The sequence below is a fragment of the Gymnoscopelus braueri genome, assembly GCF_963280865.1.
Source record: "Gymnoscopelus braueri genome assembly, chromosome: 4".
Classification (NCBI taxonomy): Eukaryota; Metazoa; Chordata; class Actinopteri; order Myctophiformes; family Myctophidae; genus Gymnoscopelus; species Gymnoscopelus braueri.
This window is the reverse complement of record NC_137605.1, coordinates 18,644,745-18,660,771: the sequence shown is the minus strand read 5'-3', so window position 1 is coordinate 18,660,771 and position 16,027 is coordinate 18,644,745. Positions and strand designations below refer to the sequence as shown.

The window sequence follows — 16,027 nt, the reverse complement described above, 5'->3', positions numbered from 1 at the left end:
TTAGGAGGATTTCTCAAGCAGTTATGAAGGCATTTGCATAAAACATGGTGGAAATGTTGGTTCTGGTCCAAGAAAGAAATGATTAACCTTTCATGGCATTTGGCAGAAGGGAGGGGGCCATGGCCTTGTCACAGAAATGCATATAACGTCTGAACAGATTAACACCCCAGTATAATATTTTGTTTTATTATCATGGGCTCAAAAGATAAACTCAGGAAGAACTGATCAAATGTTTTCACTGTCGACCTCCAGAGGCCACTGAATGTCGGTACCTCTTGTAGGATAATGTATCATGAAGTTATATTGGCCAAAAGAGGATGTGGTACCAGAAGCACCGTATAGACAAACTGACACCTTGGTGGAAGTCTGTCTCTCTACTGAGTACATTTCCTTTTTATTTCATACTGTATGTGTGGCCTCCTTCCAGTTTTACTGTCCTAAAACAACTGGTTTTAGAGCGACGGTTAACAACCGCCCGGTGTCTGTTCCACTCTCATTTCACCTGTTATTTCTCCAGGGTATCATTGACGTGGAGAAGGAGGTATCTAAACTGACCGCCAAGAAAGGTGACCTGGAGAAGCAAATGGACAAGCTGACAGAGAAGTTGGCCAAGAGTGATTATAAGGAGAAGGTTCCCATCAAAGTCCAGGAGCTGGATGCAGAGAAGGTAAGAAAACAAGATCACCTTTTCTTAACGTATTAGACATGGGAACACTTAACCTGAGTGCCTCAGATGGTTGACATTCTCACACTTCGAATGTAAAATATAATTTCTTCTGGACTTTTAAGAGGTGTTATGCATTAAATTGTCACCCCACAAAAAACTAATATGCAGTAATCTCTAAAGTTGCCAAGTCCCTTTCCTATGTAGTTCTACTGCCTACCATTTAAAGTGATATTTCACTTTCAAAAAAACTTTGGGTCATTTTATCGTCTACTCAGGCTTTTGTGAGCCCCCCAGACCGTTTTTTAATTGCTTGATTCAGTATTTAGATATTTGATATTCATTTTATCAGACCCCTTCCTATACAAACCATTATAACTTCAAACTCAATTTTTAACATGTTAGATTCATCAAAAACACCCGTCCTTGGTACTGGTGACTCACCCTGCCCTCCTATTACACGAGGGGCCGTGTTTTTTCGATAATTTTTTTCATTTTCCAAAAAGAATATTAAAATTAAATGAAAAAAGTTTTCGATAAAATGAATATCAAATATCTAAATACAGAATCAAGCAACTTAAAAACTGTCTGGGGGGCTCACAAAAGCCTGAGTAGACGATAAAATGATCCAAAGTTTTTTTGAAAGTGAAATATCCCTTTAATTTTGTCATGTGGACGTTTGCGTGAACTTGGGCCCCCATCAAACATGTATTGGTAATCTTCAATATGAACACATTATTCAAAGAATTACAGCTGATTTGTATATTTACTGACATATGGTGTAATAATCACATACTAAGAGTCCAGTTTAATGTAAATATTTGGAAATCATATAAGCGACACAATATAAACAAAGCTTTCATTTTACTTGGGTGTGGGGGCCGGTAAAGGACCTGAGTATTGGATAGGGGCACTGGCCCAATAAAGGTTGTGAAACACTGCTATAGATAATTGATTCCTCCTTTGCCCCACAGATGCGACAGAGCCAAGTAGAACTGGAAAAGGTGAACGAAGCCATAGCAAACTTCAAGAGGATGATGTAACCCCAGCCAAAGATTCTTGTGTCCCATCTGTCTTATTTGTTTTAAGTTTTCATAATTGTTGAATAAAGCTCCTATATATTGGACCCTAGTCTCCTGTAATAAGTTATTCTACATAGTTTGTCAAAAACAAATCTTGCTGCTCCAAGTCTTTTCTCCAAGGTTGTGAGACTAACTTGTCAATGAGGCAGTTTTAATTGTGCCTGGCCTCTCTGCAGTGGTGGAAGTATAATTTTGTTTTAGTATCAATTACTAAATTATTAAAAGAGTAGTATTTGAACTCCACTAAGTAGGCCTACCAGTAAAAGCATTGAAAATTGTCACAATTGTACTGAAGTACAGTATTGACTCAGTTACTTACTGTACACCTGCCTCTCTGAATACTGTCGGATCCTTCTGGTGCACCCCATTCGGATGCTATTGAATGAGCGAAGTAGGCGACATACTGACCTACACACAATTTATCAGGACATACTGACCGGGGGCCTATTTCACGAAAGCAGAATTAGGGGTTAAGCCTAGATTTAACACCTATCCTGGCTTAATTTAGCCAGGATTAGCAATGAATCGGTTTCATGAAAGCTGAATTATCTTGCCAGATTACCAAACACAGTGAGAAGAATTCTATATTTAGCTGTCGGTAGATGCTTCACAAACATGTTCTGTGTGATTCTTAGCCAGAGCACCCTGGATAAGTTTATCCATGACTCGATTTCACGAGAAAAAAAATTACGCAATCCTACTTTAGTTACCATGGAAATTTAGCTGTGAAGTTAGCCTGGTCCCTAACTTGGTAGGGACCAGGCTAACAGCCAAGCTTACTTAATCCAGTGCCTTGTTCAAGTTTTTCCACAGTTAATTCAACACATGTGTTAATGTGTTTGTATATGGACTCATTTTAATGACCCTGCATTCAAATAAAATGAAATAAATACAATAAGATATAATCAATTTAATTATATTGCTGAAATAGAGTGTGACCATGAATCATAATTGTTTCACAATGACTCATGTGATATGTCATTGTCACTCTGTTAACACTATACTTGACCACGCTGGGGGTCCCCCCCAGGACATTTTTAACAGTAGATGTAATTTCCAGTATCCTGGTGGATTTTGGGAGTTTGACACTTTTATCAGGCTTAGCGAAAAGCAGTTTATTAAAGTGTACTATAAGTATACTTCTTTTATACAAAAAATGAGACGGTATACTTTAAGTTTACTCTTTATATACTCAACAGATATATACTTGGCTTATACTGAAAAGTATAAAGACAAGTCTAAGTATACTAATTAGACTACCAAGTATTACAATTCTAAGGCTTATACTTCCTGAGACTAGTATACTTTATTCTTATATTGAAAAGTATAAAGAAAAGTCTAAGGCTTATACTTCCTGAGACTAGTATACTTGTCGTATACTGATAAGTATAAAGAAAAGTCTAAGGCTTATACTTATACTTCTCGTATAAAGAAAAGTCTAAGGCTTATACTTCCTGAGATTAGTATACTAAGTATACTTGTCTTATACTGAAAAGTATAAAGAAAAGTCTAATGGTGCGTTCACACGGGTAGATTAAAAGATATACACTGCATCTTTGTCGCTGTGTATCTGTGTTGCTCAACGCGGTCGCTGACGTCATCAAACGACATCGGAGCTACAGTTGTAGCTTTGTATCTTTGTATCTGGAAGTTGAGCTTGAATTTGTATCTTTGTATCTTTGTCGCTAGAGCTACAGCTACAAACGTCAGATGTATCTTTGTATCTTCATGTCGCTGGTTTCCATTGAAAATGAATGGTAGCACGTATCTTTTAATCTGCCCCGTGTGAACGCACCATAAGGCTTAAACTTAAACTTCCAGAGTTTTTCACTACACACTTTGACTTCTTTGATGTATTACCCCAGCATGTTTTACATACTAAACAAGCATACATGTTAAATTGCGGGTAGATCAGTATGTCGCCTACTCGCCCATTCAATGGTCTGATAAAACATGATAATGTCCCATTCAATGCATTCGAAGCCGGTGTCTGTTGTCTATCAAAGTGAATTTCACACAAGCATGCAATCAAGTCAAGTTCCTTTCCCTCCCAACAATTTATTCAGCATATTTAATGACAGTTAAGAGCATCATTGTATGATACAGATTTGTTCATAAAGATCCACAGGAGAGAAAAGAATGGGGGAGGTAAGCTTCTTTAAAAAGGCATTGGCTACATTTGTAAAATAATAAATTAGTGTAGATTTCCTGACACCATAAGCAAATTTTGTGAACAGTACCGTGGTCTTGAATGAGTTTTTTTTCTTTACAAATACAGCCAAAAGGAAAATTAATGTAAGGAGTGAGAGATGGGTTGTGCATTTACTAACCCATCCTTTTTTTTTTTTTGTCCGTCTTGGTAGAAAGAGGCATAAAATACTTTAAGAACACAACTGTACATGAACCTCATGAAAAAAAACTATGTTTCTACAGTATACATGTTTTCTAACGTTTCGAGGCAAGTAGGCTGGGATGCTACCGTGCCAACGGTCGGCATGACGATGACAACGCGCCTTGGACCGTTTGCCGAACGCTGTCACAGTCATGGAAATCACACCATGCCCGGGAACGTGCTCCAACTGCACAACATGTCTGCCTCCGCTTACATTAGTTCTTCACAGCCTCCATGGCGTGTGGAACTCGGAGAAGGGGAGAGGAGTGCAGTGTGTCGTGTCAAAGTTCCTCATGTACTTCCGTGCCTGAAAAGGAAGAAAATATCGTTGCCGTCAGGCAGAAACCTCATATCTCTCCATATTTAAACTTATAATGTTTTTCCATAAATTAATGCCCTAGACCAGCATACTAGAGTCACACAAAAGTTGTGAAAATAGCAGATCTACAAGCTCACAATGCGACACATTGTGAACTTGTAGATCAGCTATTTTCACGAAAAAAAAAGGAATTATAATAAAAAAAGGTTTTGTACGGGAAAAACTAGATAAAGAACTAGACAAAATAGACTTATTGATACAGACGACAAGTAAATCGTTGCTGTTGGGTGGAAACCTTGTATGTCCAAAACCGTTAATTTTCATTAAAAACTGAAAAACCTGTTCCAATGTAATGATGAGATTCTTAGTCACAATCTCTAATACTTTTCATTGGTTAAGCCCTTTCAACCTGGCATCCCTATTCTGGCCATTTCATAGGCAAAATAAACTAGTGCAAATAGCTGATCACAAGCTCACCCTACTGCCACTCTGAGCATGGTATGGAATGACAAACACCTCACTGCAACTCTCAACATACTAAATGGACTGACAGACACACTACTGGAATTTTCGTGTCCAGAGTTATAAGTGCAATAAGCATTAACAAAAAATCCAGTCAGTGTCCTTGGGACACTACTGTGTGTGTGTGTGTGTGTGTGTGTGTGTGTGTATATATATACACACACACATACATACACACACACACAAACATCACACTGCGCTCTCCCCGTGTTCCCTACCTAGTGTATTACACTCTCCTTGTGTACCTAATAAAGAACCTAATAAATCCTACTGCCTGCACATCCACGACTGTGTGGTCAAGTTCGCTGACAACACGACAGTGATTGGCCTGATCAAGAAAACCGTACTCTCACGTGCCTGTACAACACGTAACAATAAAATAAAATAAAAACTAGAACATTGAAGGGCCACAGAGAGAGGTGCAGTTTTCCCATGTCACTTTGTTGGGAGAAAGATGAGTGGGTTGAAAGAAAAGTGCAAGGAGCTTTGATTGTATTAAGCTACGGTTCCATCCGAGCCATATGAACCACTCCCATGTCATCAGTGGGATTTGACTGAAGTGCAATTCAACGGGCACCGGCCATTGGAGGGAAAGCACCGCGTTTAGCCAGAATTGATGGCTCTCCTCTTGTTTGATGTTAAACGACTTCAATAAGGCAAGCTCTGCGAAAATATATTACACCAGTCAAACCTGAGAGCACAGGTGAGCCGGTTGCCATGGCGACCGCAAAAATAAGTGTTCCTCGCCGGTAATGATCTCTGAAAAGCTGTGATTTCAGAGCGGCAGAAGGCAACGAGTACAGGAGGAAGATGAGGAGGAGGAGGAGGAGCAGGTGAGCCGCATTTAAAAAACGGCAAAGTGGAGGGGTTAGAGGAGAAATCAAGCTTCATCTATTGGGTGAACAGATGGATGATGAATATGTAAAAAGCCTGCTTTTGGGCATATGAGGAAACAGAAAAAACACCCAACAATCTTTCCTTGCATCTAAAGTGCATCTCCTTTCATGTCCAAAACGACGGTAAGTCAATGTTATAAGCAATGCTGTGCTTCTCAAACCTTTTCATTTCGAGGACCCTGATAACTCAAGAGAGTGCACAAATAGAACCAAAAGGACCCGTACACTCTCCAGAGTTACAGACCTGTAATACCACCTTTGGAACCCCCTCAAGGAACCCAGAGGGTCCCTGGACCCCACTTTTAGAACCACGGCAATAGTGTATGTCTTCATACCGCATGCACCAACCGCAGGGAAGAAAAGCATATAGTTGCAGTCTCCTCACATACACAGTATAAATAAATAAATAAATGAAATGGAAAGACAACAAAAAAGGGGGGCTGCCTTTTCCATTTCTGTGAAGATGAATGTTGCCGGTGAGATGAGATGAATTGCAGGAAAAGAGGATCATTAAAATGTCTCACCAAGAAAAGAGCCAACTGACGCCTTCCCTCTAATGTCATATCCTCACCTGGCAGAATGACACAGAGACAGACAGACAAAGAGAGACAGACAGACAAATCACACCAAACACAGTGAGAAGAATTCTATATTTAGCTGTCGGTAGATGCTTCACAAACATGTTCCGTGTGATTCTTAAGTGCGATTTATACTTCATCACTTATGCTCTGCTGTTTTCGGTGTGTGACACCAGTGCGAAATCACGTATAAATCAAGGGTTAGATTCCACAATAAGTAAATCACTGAATAATGGTATGGCATATTGTCATTTAAAAATAAATATGAGGAGGACATTAATAGAAGATGCAAAAAGATAAATTAAATCATTCTGTTCTCCAAACCCTTGAGACTAATCCTCATGATTAAAGCATAAGCTCATTCATGGCTGTTGTCATAATGCACATTTATTGGTTATTGGTTAAAAAACGAAACAAACAAAAAAATATTAATGGAGCTAATTATTTTCATGACATCATTTCCAGTCTTACCAACGCTCCATGGATAGGAGACGTCTCTGTCTGTCTGGTAGGACTGCAGGACAGACACACACCAGTCATCATCCACCTCATAGCTACTGTACACATACGCTGAAGACAGAGGAGAGACACAGTTATGGTTAGAGGGGCTTTGTTCTGTTGAATTGAGTACAAAGGACCCCAATGGAAACAAACCATAGTGCTTTCTTGGGTTTAAAATCCTTTTAACAGACCTTGTATTGAACTGTGCTTGTCTTTGCAATCTGTTAATAAAGTATTCAATCAATCAATATAATACTTAAAATTTGAATCAAACGCAAAAACAACGCGTATTTTAAACTCCATTGCACGAAGGTGTCGCTTGCAGAAAATAAGTGTATAGTATGTTAATACATTATATTGTTGCTGTCGAGCAGAAACCTCTCCAAATTTAAACTTTTAGTTTTTTTTTTTTTTTTTTTGTAATTAAGGTTTTTATTCCTTTTTCAACAAATAAACATGACATAACATAACAGACAAAAACCAACAACACAACATAACAAACAGATAAAACAACAACATAAAATACTTAAAATAAAACAAAACATAACTAACTAAAGCAGGCAGGCATACCTAAGCTAATCGGACAACACCCCACACCCCTTTATTTATCACTTGTGAATATATGTCAATTGTGTCACTGATCAGTGCGGCAAACCCTTTATATATAGAAAGAAGTAGTCCCATACTAGATGGAACTTCCCTTTAACATTGTTTTTTCTGGCAATCAAATATTCATAGGATGCGGTCTCTGTCATGAGTTGGGTCCAATCTGCCAGCCCTGGTGTACATGAGCTCTTCCAGTTCCTTAGTATCAACCGAGCTGCAGTAATGAGCCCTGCAGTTATCAGTGCATGTTGACCTTTGCTGACTCCTTGTGGCAAGAGTGTGCTATCTCCAAGAAGACAGAACATTGGAGATTCGGGCAATGTTTGTCCCAACCAATCCCCCATTTTCTTCAGCACTTCTTTCCAAAAAGGTATTACCACAGGGCATTCCCAGAAGGCATGTAGAAATGTTCCAGTTTCTCCTTTACACTTCCAACATCTTTTGTCTTCGACCAAACCCATCCTAAAAAGCTTCACAGGAGTATAGTAAAATCTATGTATGATCTTGTACTGGGTAAATTTGCTTCGAATATCCCTAGTGGCCCATCCAACCTTGGACACTATATTTATCCATTTATCTTTGCTTATTTCACATTCTAGATCTCTTTGCCATATTAATCTAAGATTCTCAGTCTTCGCACTTTGTAGCTCCATTATGTATTTGTAGAATAGTGAAGCACTATGCATTATTTTTGGTAAATTAAAAGCATCTTGTATCATGTTAGATTCCCCTATACTCCTGCTAAGCCCGAACACACTCCCCACACTACTCCTCAATTGGAGATATTTCCAGAATTCACCCCTTTCCACATGAAATTGATCCACTAGCTCCTGATTGGATTTAAAAGTTGCATCCTTATATACATCATCAATCACACCCATACCCTTTCTCTGCCAAGTATCCCAACAATATGAATGTTTACCTATCACGATACGTGGATTGTTCCATATAGATGAGTAGCCCTGTTTGTATTGAGATTTCCCCATCAACCTATGCACCTCCGACCAAACCCATCGAGAATGCTTCAAGATGGGGTTCTTTTCCCCCTGTACCATTTTAATCTGAGAGAGAACCTGTATGGGCTTGAAAGGAGCTACCACAGACATTTCTATTTTAACCCAGTCCGGGTGGGAGTCATCTTCCGCCCAATGCCTCACTAATTTAGCCAATTCGAAAGACAGATTATACATTTCTACATTTGGCAGGGCCAAGCCCCCACTTTCCCTAGGAGTACACAACTTTTTAATGTTGATCCTTGGCTTTTTCCCATTCCACAGATAATCTTTCACCATTTGATTATATTGTTTATATATCCCACTAGGAATAGTTAGTGGCAACATCATTGATATATAGTTAAATTGTGGCGCTATCACCATCTTTATCGTATTGATTTTGCCCCATAGAGTGAGATTAATTATTTTCCATCTTTCCAGCCTATCTTTCATTTCTTGAAGTAGTGGCAGTAGGTTCATTTCCATTATGACAGACAGATCAGCACTTAACTTTAAGCCTAAATATTTCATTCCCACTGGAATCCATCTAAATTGAAATCTAGACACCTCTGACCTATCACAGGACCTGGACACAGGCATCACTTCCGATTTCTGCCAATTAATTTTATACCCAGATATTTGAGAGAATGTTTCAATCTTATTTAGAATGATGGGAATAGAATTGCCAGGGTCCGAAATCAGTAACAAAATATCGTCCGCGTACAAAAATAGCTTATGCTCTGCCCCCCCACTCCACACCCCTTTAACACCTGTATCTGCTCTTAGGGCTGCCGCCAGGGGTTCCAGAAATACGGTGAAGAGCAGTGGGCTCAAGGGGTCCCCCTGTTTCAGACCTCTCAAAAGGCCGAACATAGGGGACCTCATACCATTAGTTAAAACAGACGCCCTTGGGGACAAATATATAATCTTTATCCACTTTATGAAACCTTCTCCAAAACCAAATACCCTCAGAGTATAGAAAAGATAGTCAAGTTCACACGAATCGTATGCTTTCTGAGCATCTAGGGAGAACGCCGCAATGGGCGTGTCCTCATTGCGGCTTGCCCACATAAGGTGTAATAATCGCCTAACATTGTCCGATGATGAGCGCCCTTTAACAAACCCAACTTGATCCGTATGCACTATATCAGGCATTGATCTTTCTATTCTTGTTGCAAGCACTTTGGTGAGAATTTTGCCATCAACATCTATAAGACTTATGGGTCTATAGCTTCCCGGATCCGTAGGGTCCTTGTCTTTCTTCAAGATCAACGTTATTATAGCCTCATTAAATGTATCTGGTAACTGTCCCATATCAAATGACTCCTTGTAAACTTTTGTCAAAATAGGTGCCAATAAGTCAATATACTTTCTGTAATATTCAACAGGTAGACCATCCAGCCCGGGTGATTTCCCTGTTTTCAATGATAGTATTGCTTCTTTAACTTCCTCTTCAGTGATAACTCCCTCCATTTGTGATACTTGTCTTTTTGACAGTTTTGGAATATTTATATTTTCAAAAAAGGCGTCATATTGTTCGACTGGTGGATCTACTTCTGAGTCATAGAGCTTCATGTAAAAGTCTATAAACTCATCATTAATGTCTTTTGTACTTGTAACTAACTCCCCACTTTCCTTTTTAATTGTTGGTATTATAAAGCTGGAATCTTGTTTTTTTAATTGCCAGGCTAATAATTTACTGGCCTTTTCCCCGCTTTCATGAAAATTACTCTTCATTCTAAACATAGCATATTCTACCTTTTTATTGTAAAAATCATTCAATTGGAGTTTTAATTCACATACTATTTTCAGACGGCCCTCAGTGTGATTATCCGCCAGTTCCTTTTCTGCATCCTTAAGCTGTGATTCTAATCTTAACATTTCCTTTTTACTTTCTCTTTTTTTCTTACTTGAGTGAGCTATTATTTTGCCGCGGATATACGCCTTTGATGATTCCCACACTGTACCTAGCCTCTCTACCGATCCTATATTAGTGTCAAAAAACATTTTAAGGTCCTCCCCTAAGAAATTGGAAAAAGTTTCATCTTGAAGCAAAGACACATTCATCCTCCACCTATTGGACTTATTACCTTCTGGACCTATTTTCAACCCCAATTGTACCGTAGCATGATCTGTAAGTGCAATGGTTCCAATTGTACAATCTACTGTTCCCTCTACAAGGTCTTTTGATATCAAAAAATAATCCAATCGGCTGTGACTTTTATGCATATTTGAATAAAATGTATATTCTCTATCTCTGGGATGTATTAGTCTCCATATATCCACAAGGCCAAGGTCTCTCATCATTAAATGTATGGCCCTCCTGTCTCTCGGTACATTATTTGTAAAAGACGTTTTGTCAAAAAACCCATCTTGTACTTGGTTGTAGTCGCCGGATACTATAGTATGGCCATCTTCTATTTCCCCCATCAGTTTGTTTATTTTGTGAAAAAAGTCAGGGTCTTCCTTATTTGGGGCATATATATTGCATATGTTGAACTTAACGCCATTTATCTTAGCCTCAACGCATATCATCCTCCCTTCATTATCTTTATGTTCTGCCAACATGACAAAATTTAGGTTTTTATGCACCAGTATTGCAACCCCACATTTTTTACTAGAATAAGAACTATGGAATATCTGTCCCACCCATCCTTTCTTAAATTTAGCTATTTCTGTATCCACCAAATGTGTCTCTTGTAACAGGGCTACGTCTGCCTGTTGAGATCTAAGATAGGATAGACATTTTTTCCTTTTAGCAGGGTTATGTGATCCATTAATGTTCCAACTAATAAACCTCACCAAATTAGCCATATCCTAAACCCATTAATACTCCAGGATATTGCATTACTCATCCATAACATACACCTTTCACAATCAACCACATCACTTAATAACAATCTTTTAGGGTGTTGTCCGACTACCATACCTGCCAAAAATCTAAACAAAAACATAGAGTTGTAATGTAACACACACTTTCCACATTGAATAAAACAATTCCACAAAACCAACCAAACAAAAAAAACATCCATGGGTGGTGGAAGAGAGAAAAACATCCACCTACAAACCACAGATGCAAAAATCTTAACTCTGTCCCTTTGTTATCCTAAATAATATAAATCTACCCCAACTGATCCGTAAATCGCTTTAAATGACCAGCCCATAGAACCCCCAACAAAAACCCCCTCTATTTTTGACACTCAAAAAGTTATTACCAATGCCATCCAGACGATGGCAGCACTGGACCACTTAAGACACCCCCCCGAACACCATACACACCTACTGTAAACATTGAAGGCTCATTTATAATACTCCAGCTCAGACTAGAGCCTCCCAATTTAAACCGTGTACTTTTACCTTCCAACAGTTTTAAATCCGTTGTTCAGACATAAACAAAATTATACTGGAAGCTCTCCTCACATATCTATATAAAGAAAAAATAAAATTAAAATCTATACATCACTATTAATTGAAGCCCACAACGTGAGGTCTACTTACCCCTAGTAGTATCAAGCAAAAGGGAGAACCAAGCCATCTTATGACCAATATAATATTTATAAACCCAAATCGTTCTCCTAGAATAATGTTACTGGCCCTTCATATATTCAAACAGTCCTTGTGTATAAAAAAATAAATAAAAACAAAACCGTGTATATGCGTTTCTGGGTTAGTCTCCTCAGCAGTCCACCACTCGCTTGGTATGATTACTACTCATCCTCCACAACCGGTGCATTGGCGGCTCCAGGCGCGTTGGAGGCTCCATGCGCGTCGGGTTCCCCGAGCTCGTCAGAGACCCTATGCACGTCGGGAGCCCCTATAGTCTCTCTGTTCAAGAATGCCAGTGCTCTGCGGTGATCATCAAACTGCATTCTCTTGCCGTTCCATGTGAAACGCATTTGTGCTGGCGGTGCCACAGTAAACCGTACATCCAGGGAGTGTAGCCTTTCCCTCACCTCCGAAAACTTTTTTCTTTTTTCTGCCCACTCCCGTGGCAGGTCTTGGAAAAAAGACAGCTTGCACCCATTCCACATCACTCCTTCCCCTTCCCTGTATTTGCGTTTCGCGGCAGCAAACACCTTCTCCTTCTCCAAGAAACATAAGAAGCGGATGACAATTGGTCTCGGCGAGCGCTTTTCATCCGTCACTGGGCCACCAGGGACACGATGCACTCTCTGTAACTGTGTTTGTTCAATTGGTATACCCAGCGCCTCACCAATGATTTTCTTCACACATATCTCCGGTTTGCCATCTTCCAACTTCTCTTTCAATCCGACCAGAACCAGGTTCTGGCGTCTGTCCCGAAAATTGGCATCCTGTACAGCCGCCTCAAGCACCGAACACTTCTTGACATTCCCCTCCAGTATTGGTCGTAGGCTAGTGTTCTCGTCCTCAAGATCAGAGATTCTAGTTTCAGCTGCCTCCAGACGCTGTAAGACACCATTCACATCCGTGCGTAGTCCCGCACTCTCCTTCTTTACTTGGTCAATATCAGCCTGCAGAACCAACAGCAACTTACTAACATGACCAAGCTCTTCCATAGCCTTCCCGAGTGATTTTTGCATAGCAGTTAAGACGTTTGCCTCCATGCTTCTTTTTTCCCCACCGGGTTCAGCCGTGGTTTTTACTTGCACGCCGTCGTTCTGCATGTCCGCCATTTTAGCTCTGCTCCTTGTTCTGTATCGTGCTCTGCCTGGTGGCGATTCCATTCAAATCGACCGTCTATTACATTTACAAGCTGATATTTGTTACACTTGTGCCAAAGGAAAGTCAGTAATCACACTTTTAACATCGTAAAGTATACTCTATCTGTCACATTTCGAGGTTTTTGGGCTGCTCTGATGGGAGCCCCGTCTTCAGGCGGCCATACTCCTCAGCGATCAAACTTTTAGTTTTTTCATAAATGGACGACCTATCAAAAATAGTAGATCTGCAAGCTAGAACAACAAACTGTTTTGGACAGGTTTCTACCAGACACGAAAAGCGTCCGTTTCTCTAGATTGACTGCTGCTGCTCTTTATTAAAGACTCCTAAAACTTGTCAAGAGAGTGCGGATAATTCCTTCACCGTATTCTTGTCAATAATCTGCACCCAGTTTAACCTTAAGAGACCACACTCCAAGGCTGCCCTTTGAGTTGAACGCACCTTTCCCCTGGAAGTGAATACATTATAACTAGCACATCAGCAGTGGCTGGCGGTGGTCTCCCAACTTTCCCATTGAGAAATGTGGGAGACCCTGGTGACTGGTAGGACACTTACTGGTGGACAATGTCGATAAAGTTATTTGAAGCAGAAGACACACCAGATTGGACACTAGATGCACCGGCATCTTTATTGTATGTCCAAAATCGCTGCAGTTCTCCCTCTCCATTGGGAGGAGACAACAGACATAAAACTTAGGGATTGTAGCTTTAAAACCACTTAAAGCCTGTATACGTCACTGTATGTCAAATAGCGAAAATAACAGATCTACATGCTTACAATGCGTTGTGAGCATGTAGATCTGTTATTTTCGCAAAATCTTCGCCAAAATATTTTTTTTTGCTGAATGTCTGCATATTACCGTAAGCCCAGAAACGAGAGGCTAGGGTTCATGTGGTTAACTCATTCAGTGCCACTGGACGTCTAAGACGTCCGCTAATATAAGCCCTGAGTGCCACTGGACGTCTAAGACGTCCAATGAATTTTTTTTTTTTTTTAGCCAAAATTCCATAAATAAGCTGGGCACTGAATGAGTTAACATACACTGCACATATGGGGTGTTACTTCTTGTGTTTATGCAGGGTTCTCCATCATGATGTAGTTCTGCTCTCAAACTCTGCAATCCAGCTCAGCTGAGCCTTTGATCATCATATTCACTTTCACTGTTCCTTCCTCTCCTCTTTTCCTTTGGCTCGTTCAGAGATGAGCGCTTTCCGTAGGGTTTCCTTTCATCTAACCCTCACATGCTAGTGTCATTTGTTTCTCGTCGTTACATATTTGTTTTTTTGTCGCTCCGTCACGTTTTAGCTTCCGTTTCATCATTTGCATAAATAAGCTGGCATTGCACACATGTTACTCATCAAAAGGCGGAATATGACAACACAGAATATTAACACTTTTAGTGGGGAATTTACTGTACATGACAATGAGTCAGTGTTGTAAAGGTTCAACACAGCTTTAAAGAGATTTTCCAAATTACCCACATGCATGCTGAGGAAGAATGAGATTATATTGTTGTTATGGTTGTTTAGATCCAACCTTTATATTTAACATTCACTTATAGTACTTATACTACATTACGATATGACATGATATTTTTGTAGCTTGTAGAAGCCAAGATGTCTCTGCTAGGCCTGGTAGCTATTGTTTTGTTACAGCCTGTCTAGTATAATTATGGTCTGATCCCTGTGCTCGTTGGCAGAACTACCGTAACACGACCTGAGTGTTATTGTACTTCTCCCCATGATATCACCTAGAATATTGTCTCAATCTCCTCTTGCCTCATCAATTACTGATTGATCCAGAATTCCATGACAATGCGCACACACACATACCTTCTTCTATGGGGCTGGAAGCTCCAAGCCACTGTCTGACTGCTCTGATTCCTTCATCTGTCATCACCTTGGGGTACCTGGACAGTAAATATGGACCCATTTTAGGATTTTACAGCATAGACTGGGGTCCCAGAGATACAAAAAATAAAGTATATCGATTGGGGGTCAGTGGCCTAATGTCAAACTGGTGGACATGACCTGGTTTTAGTGGACAGACCTGAACTGGAGCAGTTTAAGTAGGAGGTCATTTCCTCGGTTGGACATGATGTCTTCTGGACCTCTGCAAAAAGACAAAAGACAATATTTATATGATGTTATATTGCATGTGACCTACTCAGTTTTATGGGTGAAATAGGACCCACATGCTTAAATGACACTGTGCTGTCAAAATTCCGTCATCCTTTTTGCACCTTTTTTTTAAAAGTGCTAGCTTTTTCCTTTTTGATGCTGCTTTGATCCTCATCCTTAAATTAGGTTTTAGACTGTCAACTTCCTCATGTGTGACTTTGTTGTTGATCTCACACACATAATTAGGCGGGCTCGAGGGGGCAGGCCTGCCCATCCAAGAATTTGGCCCTCCCAGGGGAAATCAACATCATTATTGTTATCTCATATAGTGTGTGTGTGTGTGTGTGTGTGTGTGTGTGTGTGTGTGTGTGTGAGAGAGAGGGAGAGATATACTAGGACGGCACCGGGCTACTTGGGGCCATGCATGTCAGGAACGAGTTGTTCCATTTCTATTGACTATACGGCACAAATGTTATGCGTAGCTCGGCCAATCAGTTAAGCCGACAGGTCGGGTTAGCCAATCAGGGATTTATCCTGGCTTAGCGGCACAAACGTGACGCTCCGCCAATCAATGAAATTGCCGATTTAGGTTGTGAATGCATGCCTCACCCAGTTACGCGATACCCGTAGTACCCATTGCCCATACCCTTTCTA

At 40.1% G+C, this 16,027-nt stretch overlaps 2 protein-coding genes across 2 annotated transcripts in view; one reads left to right on the top strand and one right to left on the bottom strand.

Annotated features, from left to right (window-relative positions):
• vars1 (valyl-tRNA synthetase 1) overlaps positions 1–1,790 on the top strand; it is a 29,849-nt gene extending 28,059 nt beyond the window's left edge. Inside the window, exons 28-29 of the mRNA XM_080426272.1 lie at positions 518–667; positions 1,639–1,790. Coding sequence (XP_080282398.1) covers positions 518–667; positions 1,639–1,707 — 219 coding nt within the window. The 3' untranslated portion in view covers positions 1,708–1,790. The remainder of the gene's footprint in view (positions 1–517; positions 668–1,638) is intronic.
• A 1,994-nt stretch (positions 1,791–3,784) lies between these two features.
• The window catches only part of abhd16a (abhydrolase domain containing 16A, phospholipase), a 33,534-nt gene continuing 21,291 nt past the window's right edge, over positions 3,785–16,027 (bottom strand). The window contains exons 16-20 of the mRNA XM_080425414.1: positions 15,303–15,365; positions 15,086–15,162; positions 6,925–7,023; positions 6,400–6,446; positions 3,785–4,445 (exon numbers count right to left, since the gene is read on the bottom strand). Coding sequence (XP_080281540.1) covers positions 4,362–4,445; positions 6,400–6,446; positions 6,925–7,023; positions 15,086–15,162; positions 15,303–15,365 — 370 coding nt within the window. The 3' untranslated portion in view covers positions 3,785–4,361. The remainder of the gene's footprint in view (positions 4,446–6,399; positions 6,447–6,924; positions 7,024–15,085; positions 15,163–15,302; positions 15,366–16,027) is intronic.